General features: G+C 50.1%; 1 protein-coding gene across 3 annotated transcripts in view; it reads right to left on the bottom strand.

Annotated features, from left to right (window-relative positions):
- Positions 1-1,355: 1,355 nt before the first annotated feature.
- Positions 1,356-17,402, bottom strand: part of Runx2 (RUNX family transcription factor 2) — a 305,556-nt gene continuing 289,509 nt past the window's right edge. For all 3 annotated transcript variants that reach the window (XM_040729630.1, XM_040729627.1, XM_040729628.1), the window contains one exon: positions 1,356-2,580. In XM_040729630.1, coding sequence (XP_040585564.1) covers positions 1,991-2,580 — 590 coding nt within the window. In that variant the 3' untranslated portion in view covers positions 1,356-1,990. The remainder of the gene's footprint in view (positions 2,581-17,402) is intronic.

The raw sequence follows: 17,402 nt of genomic DNA, 5'->3' as shown, positions 1-17,402 counted from the left end.
AGGGCGGGGGAGTAAACAATGGGCTATAGACAGGTGTCTTGGCAGCTCTTCTGGACTGCCATGCCCCTTCACCTTCCAGTCTGATTCTGCAGAGCAGGTGTCAGCCCCGCTTGGTACAAACAAGGAGATCAAGGTCCAGCAGTCTAAAATAAGTTACCCGAAGTCAACCCACAAGAAGCTTGACTTCCCTGTGAGGACTACTTTCCCCAAAGAAAGCTGATGATCCCCTCAGTGTGAGTTACTGGGTTGGGGATCTCTGGAGGATGGGGCCTTGTTTATCTTTGTGTCCCTCAGTAAATGTGTTGAAGTGGAATAAACTTCACTAAAAGTTCTTTAGAAGTAGATGGTTAGAAGACCTTACATATAACACACATACACACACACATCACACACACACACACACACACACACACACACACACACAGTGAGAGAGCCATCCTTCAGATAGCTATCAGAAACACTTAGCTTGATGTTCGATTCTACACAGCTGTTGAATACAGATAGACTCAACTTCAAGCTCTTAGGAAAACAGTGACAACTCAAACTGGCTGGAATCCCAAAATAGACAGACAACCCCTCATAATTCACTTGCAACTCAGCGTTTCTTGGACAAACTGTAACTGTCCTTCTTGGCGCTGGTCAGAGGTATGAGTGTGGGACACCACCCCAGTGCTGTACATTCGGATCTGAGTTTCTGCCAGATTTCCACACAGGTCCTGCCCACCAGGCTCGGAGAAGTACTAGGGACTGAGACAACTGGACAGACCCTGCTATGAGTTGTACACCAGTTGTATACCCTGAAAATGCTCCTCGACAGTGTGATGTGGCTTCAGACCCTTGGTTTTTTCCTGGGGAAAGGACTGGCTTCCACTGAGTGACCTACTGATGATGTCAGCTTCTGGCGAATGACCCAGCAGTATCTGTGTGTTCCAATTCAAAAAGGAAGGTGGAGAAGAAGCCTGCCCCACTAAGGGAAGAGAGACCTCCGGAGGACGTGGGTTTTTCTAAATTTATGACCTTCTGCTAGAGAACACTGGCAACATCTGGAGACAGTTTGAGTTGTCCCCAGTAGGAAAAGTGGCAGACATCTAGAGGAGAGAGGGGCCAGGGATGCTGGCTTCCCCCTCCCTGGCTACTGTCTGTCACTAGGTTTGTACTCGGGTTCAGAGGGGGAAAGATGAATTTATTAGATTTGGGAGAACTGAGAGTTTTAAGACTCATGAGTAGCTTCAGCTGCTTCTTCATCCTAAATATTGAGAACAGTTGAAGACTGCAGGAGTAAGGGAGGGTAAGAAGCCATGGTGATCTGAAGAAGAAAGCAGAGAAGAGGAGGAGGCGAATCCAGAAGCCAGCGCTCAGACTATGGACACATACTTTATTTGGAACACAAGATGCTTTCTTATTAATAAGAAAGACTTAAATACCCACCACAGTTTTTCTGCCGTGTCCTTTGTTTTATCCCTTCTCTTTGTCCCAAACTTTTTGAAACATAGGTATAAATGAGGAAAATGCATTTGTTTTTTCTAAAGATACCTTTTAAAAAGAGGTATGTGAAAATCCACCAGGGTGGACACACCATTAGCATCTCAAGAAAGGAAGGCTGGGAAGTATCCAGGAGGGTGTTTTTTGATGATAATGGCAGAATCTCCTCTTCTCTTGGCTCAGAGGACTGGGGAGGAAACGTTGCTTCTCTAATCGCCTTGGCACAAGACCTGATACAATCTTCTGGAAGTGCTTTTACCAGAACTTAAAATAAGAGAAGGGCATTTGAAGGTGGAAGGAAGCACAGAGAGGCTACAACATGCCTGGAAACAGCATGAGACACACTGTCTTTTGAGTGACAGGCCAAGGACATCCAATCTGTAAGCAAACCTAGTTCTGTAACTGGCTCTTCCACTGGGTTTGCTTGTGTCCGTCACAGATAGGGTCAGAGAAGCAGGGATGAGTGGTACCCTCAGCATCCCTTTGTTTTGGGAGATATAAGATTCCTTTAATTGGTATCTGGTGCTTCAGGCTGGGGTACCAGAGAAGAGGCCAATTTAGTGAGAGCCTTTGCTATGATGTCCAGGTGGCCGTTCATTGTCCGAAGCTCCACCAGGATGTCCCCAACATTGGCCTCCAGGGTAGCAGCAGCGGCTGCAGGGGCACAGGGAGGTGGGGAGGCTCTAGGATCCTCAGCGTGATCATCCCTGGCAGAGCCTGGGTGCTGAATGTGGCCCCTCTCCAAAGCTGGAGCTGGAGCCAACACAGGCTGTGGCCGCTCATGATCCTTGCCTCTGACACCAGGAGAGGTGACAGAGGGACAGCCGGGCAGCCAGTCAACGAGGTGGGGTGCAGCCTCTGGGGAGGAGGTGACAATGGTGTAGAGCCCAGTACGCCGAGGGATGCAGGGTCCTGGGGCTGTAGAGGCAGTGGGCAGAGGTGGCAGGAGAGAGGGCAGCATGGTGGAGCCGGGGGAGAAGGCCTGGGGCTCGCAGGAGGAGGATGGAGACGGCAGCACAGCTGTAGACGGGCCGGGCTCCTCCGAGGACAGGAACAGGGTGGTGGAAGACTGTGAGTCCAAGGTACTGGGCTCTGAATCTGTCAAATAAGAAAGGGGAAAGTCACTCGGGCGTTTGTGTTATCTCTGTGGCCAGTTGCACACTAGGTGCTAAGAGCTAGAAAGTGGAACCATATAGCTTATACTACTCAGAGGGACGTCCAGCAAGGAGGAGTGGAGTGTGGAGCAGGCAGTGTCCCAAGAAGGAAGCAGGCAGTGTGGGAGCCCAGCCCAAGATCTCAGAAGCATGACTGTGTTAAACTGATGAGCATATGAGCTTGCGCGCACTTGCACACATGCGCCGCACGAGAGCGCGCACACACACACACACACTTGCAAGCAACACTGGGGACTCAAGACAGCATTAAGAGAGTTAATTCTGATTCTTGCTGGGATAGATGATACTGTGGGATTCTCAAGAAGTCCTGTCCCTCCTCCTTGTGGACATGGCTTCATTTCTCCATCTATATAATGTCCAATGACCCCTCAGGACTTATAAGCTGTCTAGTCTGCTGCTCATGGCAGCATGCACACACTCTCTCCTAAACCTTTGAACCTTCAAATAGGAAGTAGACTGTAGCTCTTTAGGAACAGGCATGATAATAACAAGGTTACCAACCTCCCATCATCGAAGGGCCCACATACAGGCAGATAACTTACCTACCTCAGCTACCTCAGTAAGCACATTAGTTACCGGTGACTGTACACCCCATGATCACTCTACAGTGGGTCCTGGGTGTCACTGAAGTCAACTGTCTGAGGCCCCTCCTCCAATCCCTGCAAGTATTCATTCGCTCTTGGTTTATCTGCCTTCTGTCTCTTTGGCCCCACCCTTTGGTGATTCTAAGCTCTGCAAAGGTAGAATGTGCTGGGGTCCCTCTGTGGTCACCCAAGAAGGGTGTCCAGTGAGAGTGACCAAGTGAGCATGCATTGTCACATACTGGGAAGTCAGCTCCCCATTCTCTGCAGTAGACTGCTCTGCCTGACAGTTGGCTGGCCCTCAGGGCTTTCAGACATATGGTAAAGGCAGTATCCCACATCTGTCCACATCTGTCCACATCTGTCCCAACTTCAGAATTAACAAGGTGCTTACATAGTTCATGGGCCCCAGATGCTCAGCTATCCAGTTTGTGTGATTGGGAACCAGGTTTGACCGGAACCAGAGGTGAACTCATTTTTCATTTGACAGTCTTTAAGCAAAGGTCACCAACATGCCTGAGAAGATCTCTTGAGAAAAGTGTCCTGGGCACTTTCAGCTTTGGACTTGAAGAGCCTCTCCTCACCCTGCCTACCCCGCCCCCCAGTTTCCCTCAGGCTTCGGGGATTGTCACGTCAAAGCAAGAACCACATGTGCTTCCAGAACACGACTGCTGTTGAGTTGAAAATGATGAAAGAGAAGCTTTGCAAACTGTTTACACTGACTTTCTTGGGAAAGATACTAGCTTTGTGTTTCCAACAGTTGGAACAGGCAGGAGACCTCTGTGAAAATCAAGAAGAAATGCACCATACAGGATGTTTGAGAGACGTGGTTTCAAACTTGAATGTCCATGGCATTCCCCTGTTCTGTTGAAGAGCAAATTAGGATCAAGTTGGTCATGGGTGGCACCTGAGCTGCAGAATGCAGAACAACCACCATCAGCAGAGTGGCTTTGGCTCCTTGGCTGTTTGTGCCAAGCCATAAGAGAAAGCCAGCCGTGAAAAGCAAGCCAGCAAGCAGCACTCCTCCACGTCTCTGCGTCAGCTCCAGCCTCCTGCTGCCTGCCCTGGGTGTCCACCCTGACTTTCAGGATGGACTGTGGGATGAAAGATGAAATAAGCCCTCTCCTCCCCACACTGCTTATGGTCCTAGGGTTTATCGCAACAACAGAAAGCAACCCCAAGGCACCCCGTGAACTCAACAAGTGCTAGGCCATGGAACTACGCTGATTGGAAGTTGCATGATGAGGATAGACTCCTTCTGTGAGTCTGTGTGGAAGCTATCATTCTGGCTAGATGAGACTTTCTGGTGTGGCTGCTGTATGGTCACCCACAATCCTATAAATAACGTCTCACCCCTGCTCTGTTGTTGAGGACCCCAAAAGGAAGAGGTAGCAATGCTTTGGAGAGGAGCTGGGTTGTGGGGACGACAGGCCAGATTGGGCTGGGATGTGGGGGAGGGGGGTGAGAGGAGGAGAAAGGCCTCGGCTCAAGGCTCCAGACTGGGAACTTTCCCTTTCTTGTTCTCTGGAGTCTGGGTGGCCTTTTCCCAGCCACACCCAGGCCTCCAGCAAGGCTCAGTTCTGACACACCTCAGCAGAGGCAGCCCTTGGAAACATTTTCCCAGGGGCCTGGAGGACAGGAAACTCTCTAGCCTGGGGCCTGCAGGAGAGCAGGTCTGTGGGAAGGGCATGAGGTGTCTGAAGACACAGAGACTCTCGGGGCTGCATCTGGGCCTCGGCCTTTGATGGCTCTGACTGGGCTGGATGGCTGCCCACTCCCTTCAGAACAGCAGACACTCTAAAGGGAGGGCCGGACAAGTGTCTGATGAACTCAGCCCAATAATATTCACTTCTTTTATTTTCCAGGAACGTCATGATCCCCACCGGGCAATCTTCTGGTTTGAAGACCTGATGAGTCAGGTCTATGCAGACCTCTGACTCAGTTCCATCCTGAGTTCTCCGCAGACAGCTCCCAGGAGCATGGCTCAGCAGGAGAGCATAGCCCGGACACCTTATGAGAAAAAGACAGACAGCAGGGCTCTCAAGCAGGCATGAGACAGGCTAGAGTTCTAAGGTGACTTAGGCCACACTCACAGAAACAGCCCGTGTGTGCTGAGTTCTTACTAAGTACAAAAGTCACCCGCTCACTCCACTAATCTTTGTGGCCAACTGTGCATGGATTCAGTCACGAACCTCATGCCATGGAGGAAGTTGAGACACAGCTATGTGGGGAACCCTGAACCCTGACCCACAGCAGGTAGCTGATGCCTAGAGAGGCTACACCGTGGACAGAAGGACAGACGCTTACAAGGTATGAGATAGTGGAGAAGAAACATGTGTGTGTGTGTGTGTGTGTGCGCGCACATGTATGCATGTGTGTGTACACGTGTGTGTGCATGTGTGTATGTGTGTGTGCACATATGTATGTGTGTGCATGCGTGTGCATGCGTGTGTACGTGTGTATGTGTGTACGCGTGTGTATGTGTGTGCACATGTGTGTGCATGTGTGTAGTGTGTGCGTGTGTGCATGTGTGTGCATGTGCATTACCATTTGTTGTTTAACAAACTGCCTCATTGAAGCAGTATAGTCTGCAGCTTCAGATGGGGTGGGCTTGCTGAGGCTACTGAGGCGAAGCCTCTGCTACAGCCCACAGAGCCAGGCCTTCACAGAGGTGACCAGGGTGATACATCCACATCCCCTCCCATGAATCCTGTCCATACTATGTACACCCAGCCCCACCTCTGAAGAGTTCAAAGGCTGGGCACATGGAAAAATCTGTAGCCTCCATTCCTGGCAATGTTGCCACGGAGTCACGCGGGAAGCATCAGCAGCATGGATGTCTATGTAGCTCCCAGCTTTTCATTCCCTTGGGCTAAGGAGACAGGACCTGATCGGCCACTGGGATAATGGAAAGAAGGTACCGGGAAGGCAGCCACACAGCATGGGTGTAGCTGAAGAGGACTCCTGCTCCGGGCTCCTTCAAGGAAGGAGAGAGAGCTACTGAGTAAAAGGAGCCTGTGCACTCAGGGTATTGGCAACATTATTCACAATGGGCAAAGGGGCAACAAACACGCCTGTGGCCGAGAAGGATAAATGAAACATGATATTCACATACAAAAGATGCTATTGGGCCCCCAAAAGGAAGAAACCCCAGATACTGCCTGCAAGATGGCTGCACCTTGAGAACGTGATACCAAATAACGCAGTCCCAGAAGTGAATACACAAAATGCCACCTGAATCCCGTAGATGGAGCTCCTGGAGTAGACAAAGGCACAGAGACAGAAAGAGCCATGGGAACTGCCCAGCGCTGGGGAGTGGACAGATAGTGTTTAGTAGGCAGAGCTTCTCCTGGGAGAAGGCGAAAGCTCTGGAGAGGGATGGTGGTGATGGCTGCACAGGATGTGAAGGTACTCTGGGTCCACAGTCCATGACGTAACGGCAGCGGTGCAGTAGTGTGGGATACACTTCACTCGTGGACATAAAACAGGGAAATTTGTGACAGAAGAGGGGGAAATTGTGACATCTGGTCCTGGCACTGGAGAACATATCTATGTGTACGTTTCTGTAACTGTTCATAAACTGACCAAATGAGTAACCTGCTGCTGCGGCTACTACAGATGCAGTGTGGGGGAAGCGTCCTAGGAGGTCCCTAAGGATGGAACTGCTTACCCAACCCTGGATCCTACATGCTCAACTGGAAATGGCTGGCCCGCAGAGTACAGAGGGCAGAGGGTCCCCATGAAAAGGAAGACAAGGGGAAAGCTCAGTAGGTGAAGTTCTCGGTGAGCAAGAATTAGGACCTGCATTCAGATCACCAGGACCCACATGAATACCTAGGCATGGCAACATTTCCAACACCCGTAGGAAGGGAAATGGGCAGATCCCTGGCGCTTGTTGGTCAGCTAGTCTGGACCAGTCCTTGTCCAAAGAAAAATAAGGTGAAGAGCAGCCAAGAAAGACACATGACATTGACCTCTGGTCCTCACATGCACTCACATACAGGCACGCAGATACTCAAGAACATATACAAGACACACACACACACACACACACACACACACACACACGGTAACAGGGACAGAAGGCCAAGAGAGTTGCGTATTAAACTAGGGGATGCCAACTTTACCCAGGCATTGGAAGCCACTATGGAGTTTAAGTGGGCACATGATAGGTATAATTTGCTTCTTCAAGATTCCTCTGGCTGCCAGCTGGTAACTGGAGGCAGGAAGATGAACGGCAAAGGGATGCTTGGCTTTCCAGTGAGCACCAAAGACACTCTGACACAGGACCAAAAGAGGATCTGGGCTACCGATATCTGGAACGATGATTTTTCCAGGAGTAGACTAACGAAACTCCTGCCACTGCCTCTGCCCTTGCTCGGGTTAGCCACCATGGTCTTTTATGCATCACCGTGCAATAAAAGCCAGTGTGCGTTTTATGGCATTGTTTTTTTAAGCCTCAAGTCAAGCGTTTCTACCCACTTAGACAGGGCTACTCTGCCACCTCTTAGCATAGCTGGCACATTCAGTGTGTGGACGGTATCTCCACGGACAGAAACTCCATATGGCTATAAAGGATAGCCTTTGGTGGGGGAACACAAGATTTTTTGCACAACCAGTGTGTTCATTGTCATGAACTTTTCTTTCCTGTGGAGAAAGACACAGAATTCGAAAGAGATTTCTACACTATAATGGACCTTGGCTCAGGAAGAGAATGTTCAAAATTGGTTATATTCCTCGGCCCTGTTTCCAGGGTTGAAAAGCACCCAAAAACAATCCAGTTAACCCTCCTTTGCACGGAACCCCTCACCTCTGAACCTCACTTTCTAAACTATCCTAAAAGCAGAAAAACAATTCCAAGGCTAGGGCCCAAGGACCCTGCAGAAGCCCAGGCTCCCTGCCCACCAAGGCAAGAGATCATCCAAGGGGCCATCTCCCTTGTAAAAAAGCAGGCTGCCTGCTGAACTTGACGGAAAGAGCAGGCTGTAAAAGAGCAGGCAAGCATATTGCCTTTAACAAGGCCAGGCAGGCCGGAGAGCAGCCAGCTGTGTAGTCTGAAGGAGCCCAAAAATATTAGAACCCGGGGTCACATGGAGCCAGGACACCACTAGGAATGTTGGTAGGACAGACAGTCTGGCGAGCCGCTGGGGAACAACCGGAAGCCCACTGTGCCAACCCTGGCATGAGTGAACAGGAGAGGGAGGTGGCCAGGATAGTTGGGTGGACTGCAGAGCTCTGTGCCCGGCCACACAGGCTTAGTGCCCCCTGAAGGGCCTTCACACAGCGAACTTCAAGGACCTCCAAAGATGCCAAGGGTGACAGGTGTGCATACACGTGGCCACTCACCAGCTCTGCCAAGACAAGCACACTCGTCAACGGCCCTTGCCAGCCTCTCCCCGACACTGCGGATGAACAGTGGGTCACTCACTCCATCTCAAGATGTGAGGAGGCGATGGCCTCTGTTCCCCAAAGCTCAGAACAGCAGTTTCACACAGGGATTCTCAGGGAGTCATGGGTAAGAACTATGTCCTCCAGGGCCTCCACTGTCTTGGGAGACAAAATGGGACATGGCACATGGATGCCAATTGGACGGTCTTTTTCCCATGCTGCAAACAGCCCCAGAGCAGAGCCTGCTCCCAAGACCTGCCACGGTCCTGAGAGATGGCAGAGCCCACCCTCGCTTCCCTAAGTGTCCCAGGAAGTCACTTTTCTTAGCCAGCACTTTCCCCTCCGGAAGCTCCCTCTGAAGCCACACCTCCAGGCCTGGCCTCCGAGTCTCAACCCCAGAACCTCTTTTCTCACTTGGCTCTGGCGTCCCCCTTGCTTGTACTTCCAGCCATTCTTCCTAATGATAGCCTTCTGTGCCAAGCTCAATTATACACCCAGCTCGGATGAGCAGCCCTGACTCTAAATTTGGCCTTCTCCACTGGAAGGGGGAACCTTGGACATCTAACCTTGCCCAAAAGGGAAGACACTAGTCCCTATGGAGAGGTGAACACAAGGAAGGGGACAGGGGGCTTCTGCATAAAAAAAGTACAAATGTAGGATGGAGAAACAGACCAGGCCTAGCTGCCCCAGGTCACCAGGCTGAGGCCGATTTTGTGACTTCAGCCAGGCCTGTTAGGACTCCGTGCTCCACCACAGGCATGCAGCGGCAACAGCCGAGCTTTGATTTTTTTTTCCCTTTTAGAAATGGCCTGCTGTCTGACCCTACCTATGCTTTCTCCGTGGGGTTAGCAGAAGGTGAAATGACAGCATCTGCCGGGGATTTCCTGACTTCTGTGAATTTTCCTCCAGATCTGGCCATGAGTCAACATGAAGATCTTATGACAAGTGGAAAGAGGCAGGGTGGCTCCCTGCCACCCTCCAACATCCTGGGAGCACCGGGAAAAGCCTGCTGAGTAACCAAGGGTGAGAAGCCAGGAGGCCACCACCCTCCTTGACACTCTGCCTCTGGACTGTCCCAGACTCCGTCGGGGTGTGTATCCCTCATACCTACAGGAGGGCTCTGTGTTCATGCACCTCCTTTCAAACTCAAGCTCGTGTGTGCCGTTTTATTGATCATTTGGAGCATCTGCACAATGGAGGCAAGGGGGCGATAAGAAGAGAACGTAGGAGAAAGACAGGTCCACACTGTCTGACACATCCCCTTCAGGTCTAGGCAGGCAGGCAGAATCATCAGCTTAATCAAGTAAATTAACTACAGCATCATGTATGAGCTGGATGACCTCCACAGCTGGTCAGCCCTTGTCAGCTGAGACCAGTTATGACCAATCTGCATCCATGATGTCGATAATTGACCCTCAGGAGTTTAGATAAGCGATGTGCTTGCGTTAGTCGCATCCTCTCAAAGATCCAGGAATTGTGGCTGAAGAAAGGGCTCAGTGGGTAGAATGCTTGCCTCACAAACATGATGTCCTGAGTTCAACCCTCAGTCAGTCATGTGAAAAGCTAGGCTTGGTGACTTGGAATCCCTGTGCTGGGAAAGCAAAGACAGGAAGATCCCAAGGCTGGCTAGTCACTGGCCATGTCTAATTGATGGGCTCCAGACCAACGAGAGATCCTATCTCAAAGGAAGATGATACTAGAGGTTGTCCTTTGGATGCCACAAAAACATGTGTACTCACACAAATGCATGTGTACTCACACACATACAAACACATATATACACACAAACTAACACACACATATACACACGTGCACACACAGTGAAACACACACACGTGTACACATTTGAACATGTCCTGGAATTAGAGTTAATGGGCACTAAAATGAGACCGACCACAGTGTGAGATGCTCGCCTCACCGAAGGCCCTGAGAACACCCAGGCAAGCGTTTTCTGGGCACAATGTTACTTCCCATTATCAAATACTCCTAGCCCAGCACTTGGGACCAAAGAAGATGAAAACCTTTGACACACATAGCACAGTGTTTCTCAGTCCTTATACCTTGAATGACAAATATGTTCATGCCTCTCTTTCAAATGTAGAAATGAAGGGGTAAGAAAGACACCAAGGGAGCTACCTTCAGCTGCTGAAGGAAATGAGATTCCATGGGCTTTAAAGCCAGACAAGGGTCCACCCAAGACCTGTAAGTGGAGGGCATGACTGGGAAAGGGAAGTCCCATCTGAGGTGAAAGCTTGCTAAGGGTCACCATGTCCCTCCTCTTTCACTTTCTGGGATGTCAATGCCAGCCCTGAACAGTGACAACTGTAGACTGCGTGTCAGTTCCTCTGCAGTCCCCAGAGCCAGAATGGGGGTCAGACGGATCTCTCCACAATAAACTTAAACCCGGAATGTTGGGCATCCTGGAAGATCTGATTCCTGAGGGTACCAAGGATCTCTGGTGTACTCTACCATTCTGAGGCTCCCCAGAAGAACAACGCTTCCTGGGGCTCTCTCTCCTCCTTCTTCTGCTCTCCTTGGCCCCTGCCCAGGGGCTCTCCACCTTTAAAAAAGACATCTTCAAGTTTCCTCTCATTCATTCTAGAAAAAAGAAAAGGATTTTCTGGGTTTCCTGGTAGCCCAGGCTAGCCTCAGACTCGCTATGCATCCTAGGGTAACCCTGAACTTCTTATCCTTCTGCCTCCACCTTCTTAGTGCAGGGGACACAGGTTTGGTTTATGCAGTACGAGGATTAAACCCTGGGGCTTCATGTGTGCTAGGCCAGTGCTCTATCAGCCTCCAAACAGAGATGTCAAAATAACTCTCAGTGCTCAACTTCTAGTGGCAAAATGATAACAAAAGGAAGAAAGGGGAGATTGAAATCTTAATGAACTAAGATTATAAGATTTTTCTTTGAAATTTTAAATATTATGCTTTCATTTGTTTACTTACAACGAATAGAAATGTTCTTTTTTTTCCAAGCCAAGCATTCCTGTCATTGGCTTTTGCTTGCAGAGGTACAGGTTGATGGGAGAGGGCTCCTGTGAGCTGTGGCTCCATCCAGAAGGACAGCAGCCTGCTGTAGTACGTGGGTTCAACAGGCCATACTCACTGTGAGCTCTGGAAATATTTTCTCTCAAACCCTCTGTTAGATTCACTTACACCAACACACACACACACACACACACACACACACACACACACACACACACACACACACCACTCTTTCCCATGGGGATAAGATAGGATCTAATTATTGGAAATTTGTGAATTTCTCTAAGGGCCATAAGGACATCACATGGGAGTAAGCACCTTCCTCAGGGTTCTGTTTGTTCCCTGTTGTTCCTGTGGTTCTCCCCTGGTGCCTTAGGTTATTTAGAACAACCACCGTGAGCTATGAGGTCTTCAGAAAGCCTTTGAGTGATTTCTTGGTCTGTTTTTCTTTACTTTTAAAAAGCATTCTACTACTTTCTCTTTTTATCTTAAAAAATCCTCATGTTTTAAAAATAAACTTATCTATTTATTTATCTGGGTTGGGGACAGGCGTGTGACCCAGCACACATGTAGCACCCAGAAGACTAGATTCAGTTCTCTTTTTCCCTGGCTGCCAGGGATGGAACTTAAATCTTCACGCCCCTACTCTAATGCGTTTGTCTCTGAATGCCGTGCAAGCCTTTCTCTTTCCCTGTGGGTTGTCAGGTGACCACAGGCCCTTCCCTTTCCTTGCATTCCTTCAGCCTCATGCTTTCTCCAATGCCTTTGTCCCTACCTGCACCTATTGCTTTTTAACATGGCCTCCATTTTCATAAATTAAAACAAATTGGACTCCGAGCCCTCTCTCTCTCAGTTGTAAGTTTTGCTTCTGCCATTTGGACTGTTGGCCAAAAACAGAGAACCAAATCATCTCCTGACACTGAGGCAGGGACCTTGAAGTCCAGGGGCATACCAGAGCCTTAGCTCCAGGAGCCCAGGATGCAGGGTGTAGAAGGCTCCTCCTTACGCAAGGCTTCCAGGCATCCGTGTCACACAAGTCACACTGGGAACACGGGAAAGCACCCAAGCAGCTGCTTGGGGTGGCCATGAGGCAGCAGCTAAGAATGCCCGTTGTCCCGGCTGCAGCTGTGACCCTGAACAGGTGCGGCCCACCCACCAACGCCACATCACCCCCCACCCCCCACCCTGGCTCACAGGAACACATCCCAGATCAGGGACACACACTGCTGCTCACACGTGGCACTCCAGGCTGTCCCCCTACTCAGCCTATTCATCTTCAGGCCACGAAGATAATGAACTGAAGGAGGACAAGTACCAGAGGACAAGAGCCACATGCTCCCTCTACCCTTGTCAAACATCAAACAGCTGTTGCCACCCGAATAGCACTCCTGGAGAGTGCAGTCAGGCCCATGGCCCTGCTCTCCCTGCATGAGAAGCACAAGGGATGAGCTAAGTGACATGGGAGAGCTAAGGGAGGTGACTAAGTCAGGCAGCTTCCTCCTGCACCCCCAGGGCCTTCCTGCTTATAATAGTCCTCTCCTTCCTCTTCCCAACAGCAGCCACTCTCTCACCCCATTTGTCCCTGCAGCAGCCAACCCCCCTCTCCTAGCTGGTAAGCATCCTTGGGTTTCCTGGGGGACACATGAGAGTTAATCGTCTCTGTCAGTTTGATGGGATTCCAAATGGCCTAGAAGACACGTTTCTAGGTATGCCTGTGAGGTGTGAGGGCATGCCCAGAGAAGTCTAGTGGAGGAGGGAAACCCCACTGTGAGTGTGTCTAGCACACCATCCCATGGGCTAGGGTCTCAGGATGAGCAAAAAAGGGAAAATGAGACTGTGAGATGGACCACCAGCATCCATCTCTCTCTCTGCTTGCAGATAGGGAGCACAGCGTGACCAGCCTCCTGGGTTCCCACTCCTAATCCTACGGCCACACCCATCCAAGGTGATGAACCCTGAGTCAAATAAAACACTTCTCTCCTTGAGCCCCTCTTGTTCGGGTGTTTGCTTGCAGACACAGACTGGGAGCTTCTAGGGCTGGAACACACAGCCCCACAAAGATGTGGGTCTGCCATTACTCAACGTTGGCATGCTCCTTCTGAGCCAAACAAAGCTAGAGAAATTCCTTATTGCAGGAATTCTGGGAACCTCAGCAGGACAAAAGACACCAGAAATGTGTGAGGCAGTGCCTAGGCTTAATGGCCTTCTCATTTTTTCATGTAAACCTTACTTGAACAAAAAGTGTGTGTGTGTGTGTGTGTGTGTGTGTGTGTGTGTGTTGCACACACGCTTGCCACGGTGCGCGTGTGGAAAAGAGAAAGCCTCTCCTGTTGTTTTTCTCGCCTTCCTTCTTGCTCTGAGGGTTAGGGTCAGGGCTATTTCCTCCATGCTTTACACCAGAGTGGCAGGCCCCAGAATTTCCAGGGACCCTCTTGTCTGTGCCTCCCATCTCCACCCGGAAAGGCTGAGATTACATCCAGCTTTCTTTGATGTTATTAACAACAGATTCTAGGGTTTCAAACTTGGGTCTGCTTGACTACACAGTCAACACTTTTACCTTCTGAGCCTGAAACTGAATTTTTTGAAGAATATTTTGGGCCAACGCTGTGAGGCCAGCCTGTCTTCCTGAATTATGTGCTTAGGACAGAGTCGGGCACTTAATGAAGAGCGTCTTGCAAGCCTGGCTGCTCCTCTCGAGCTTCTGACTTCCCTTTGGCAAGTGGATGGATCCTTTACCCTGGGGTGTGGGTTGGCTATGCATCCTTTACCCTGGGGTGGGGGTTGGCTATGCAGATAATGAAGAGGCACCAAAGCTCCTGGGCCCACCACCCGGGGTCAAAAACCACCTCTCAAGCGTTCCCCCCCAACATACCCAAGCCATACACAACAAAAGCTCTGTACAGCTTGGAAAACTCGACATCTGGCTCCAGCCCTGAGACTAGTTTAATTATAGCCCCATCCCTCCTGCCTCCAACGTCCTTAGACCTGCTCTAACTTCTTCCAGGCCCCTTATTCGCAAACTCTCCCCTCCTAAATCTCCAGGAGCTTGGCTTGTGACTAAGCCCTGAGACCACACCCTTGTCTGGAAGCTTCCAAAGGGCCTTCTGGTCTGGACACACTCTCACCAGCCAACTTTGCTTCCTAAAAGTTAGATTAAAAAGAAAGAAAGGGCATCCTCTAGCTTCCTGGGAGCCCTAATCGCGCTAGGTGCATGAAGGCGACGCTGTGTGAGGTCAGGGGATTCCCACAGGCATCATCAATGTGCAACCTTTGCAAAGATCCCTTCCATCTGCCACCATTCTATAGCGCCATTGTTGACAGAATCAAGTCCTGTCACCTCATTCCCCATGATCCCCTAGAGTGCTGGGGATTGTGTCAGAGTCAAGAGGCCATTCGTAGTTCCCGAACAGTCATCAGCCACAAATGTGGAAAGCTCTTTTCTTAGAGAGAGGATCCCCCAGGACCCAGTGTGGCGAAGTGATGAGGTTTGGTATTGGTGCCTCCTGTGCTACTGGCCTTAGGTCTCCCTAGCAATCTCCTGGACCTACTCTCAGACCTTGGGATCCCAGGTGAGTCTTAGGACACATCCCTCTGTCTTACAAAGGGACCTAACTGGCATTCACATTCCCAAGGCTTGACCGGCCTCCTTCTCTTCCTGTAGTCCCAGAAAAGCTTTCGGAGGGAAGGGCTGCAGCATATGAAAGAAGATTCTAGAAGCAGCTTCACAATGACATGGGGAGGAAGAGAAGAGGAAAGATCAGAGGACATGAGAGAAGAGGAGAATCGGGGAGAGGAGAGAAGAGGAGAGGAGAGGAAAAAAACAGTAGGCCAGAAAACCTTTAAAATTACCTTTTTCTTCCCCCAGTAAGGGTCTGAATGGGAGAGTACCACAAAGAGGAATAAACACCAATTTTGTTGTAGGGATCAGTGGAGAATGGTTGAGGGTGGTCTACATCCTCCTCCTGGTGGGTGGGCATTCATCCCAGAGAAGAAACTGGGTCGTCACCGTCTGCTCCTGCGGCCAGTGTGGCCATCAGAGCAGCGCCGTGGGAGGCCACTTGGGCGGTGGTGGCCCTGGCCGCACCTCCAGGTGGTCCATGTGGATATGAACAACACTTTGATAGCTGGCCACGAGAGGCCAGGTTCTGAAAGCCCCCATTCATGGACCCTGCGCACAGAAGCAGCACACAGGAGGGAAAAATGGTTTCCCAGTCAGTCTAGAAGAGTGGGTTCGTGTTTATTAATCAAAGGCCACATAAAGACCTCAGGGTTATAAATGTTCCCTAAGAGTTCCACAGAAGCTGGTACTGGAAGGGAAAAAAAAAATTCCATCCGGTGATTACCTGGGACGAGCGCTGTAGCCTCCTCCATGTGAGGTTTAGGAGGAAGGTTATACAAAGACTTGGGGGCTGTGTTGAGTAGGCCTCATCTGGAGCAGCTCGGTCCTAGAAAGGCCTGGAAACAGGGCCCTCTGTCCTGGGGGGCAGGGTCACTGGCAGCAGGTGAGCCCCGCCCCACTCCTGCTAGCGTGCTTGGTTCTCCCTTCTGACAGTGAGGAACACCCAAGGGGATTTTTGTTTTAAAAGGTCACTGGCAATTAACTCCCTGGAGAAATCAGAGAATAGGGGGGAAAGGGTTGTCTTGGAGGAAGTTCAGAGAAAGGCACGGGGAAGGCAGGCTCTGCACTCCCAGGAGGCCACGGGAGGCACTTCCAACCTACAGCAAGGACCATGGAGAAGGAATTAAGGAGCAAGCTGGAGATAAGATGGAGGCCCAGCTCCCTTTTGAAGCTTAATTAAAGCACACTGATCAGGCTGATGTTGTGCATACAACACAAACGGTGGAGAAACCGTTTCATAGCTTACCCTGTTATTTGGAGGGGGAAGGGATTTGGCAAGGGAGCTGGTTCAGGCTTCTAGCACAGTGTAGAAAAATCTGAGCTGTGATAATTAAACACACATCAGTCCAAGAGACAAAAAAAAAAAGAAAGGAAGGAAGGAAGAGAGAGAGAGAAAGAAAGGAAGGAAGGAAGGGAGGAAGGAAGAAAGGAAGGAAGAAAGGAAGAAAGAAAGAAAATAAAAAATCCCTGTACCCTCCACATAGGGTTTCCAGGAGGGAAAATGGATTCAGAACCATGTACATTTGATTTATTTCTTAGGTAAATCCAAATTTATTTCTAGGTAGAGGGATCAAACAGACCTGTCACCAGATCACAAAGTTATCTCAAAGAAGTGTGGAATTTACGTCATCTAGCTCCCAGACCACCAGCACATTCCATGAATCCTTTACGCTACAAATATTTGGCTGTGCTGAAACAGCCCAATGAAATCAACCTGAGGAACCATATGCAGCTTGCCGGTGCTCTCTAGGCGTTTGCTGGAGCCTGGCCCCAAATAACTACATTCACCTTATTTTAATATCACAGGGAAATGTCCTCTGCTGCCTGCCACCATCTGTGAGTGAAAGAACCTTCTTCGCCATGTGCGTTTTCTGTTGACACAGTTTCTGTTGTTTCCCATACATACTGACCAAGATGTAGACAGATGTAGACCTGCCCGTGGGTAACAGTGTCAGATCTCACTAGTAGACCACCACACCAGCCTTGACGCTTTGAAGACAAGTATGTATAGGCCAGTCCTAGGTCAAAGGCTATGTCTACCTCTGTGGCAGCCACAGGTAGGTAGGTTGTTCCAGGTCAGAAGAACAAAGCCCGAGGGTTTTCCATGGTGCCTCTGGATTCCTACGTACCTCCCAAGGGACAAGACTGAGCCGTGTTCCATCTGGG

The sequence above is a fragment of the Mesocricetus auratus genome, unplaced genomic scaffold, assembly GCF_017639785.1.
Source record: "Mesocricetus auratus isolate SY011 unplaced genomic scaffold, BCM_Maur_2.0 Super-Scaffold_100021, whole genome shotgun sequence".
Taxonomy (NCBI): domain Eukaryota; kingdom Metazoa; phylum Chordata; class Mammalia; order Rodentia; family Cricetidae; genus Mesocricetus; species Mesocricetus auratus.
The sequence above is the reverse complement of the archived record's forward strand: the minus strand, read 5'-3'. Positions and strand labels throughout refer to the sequence as shown.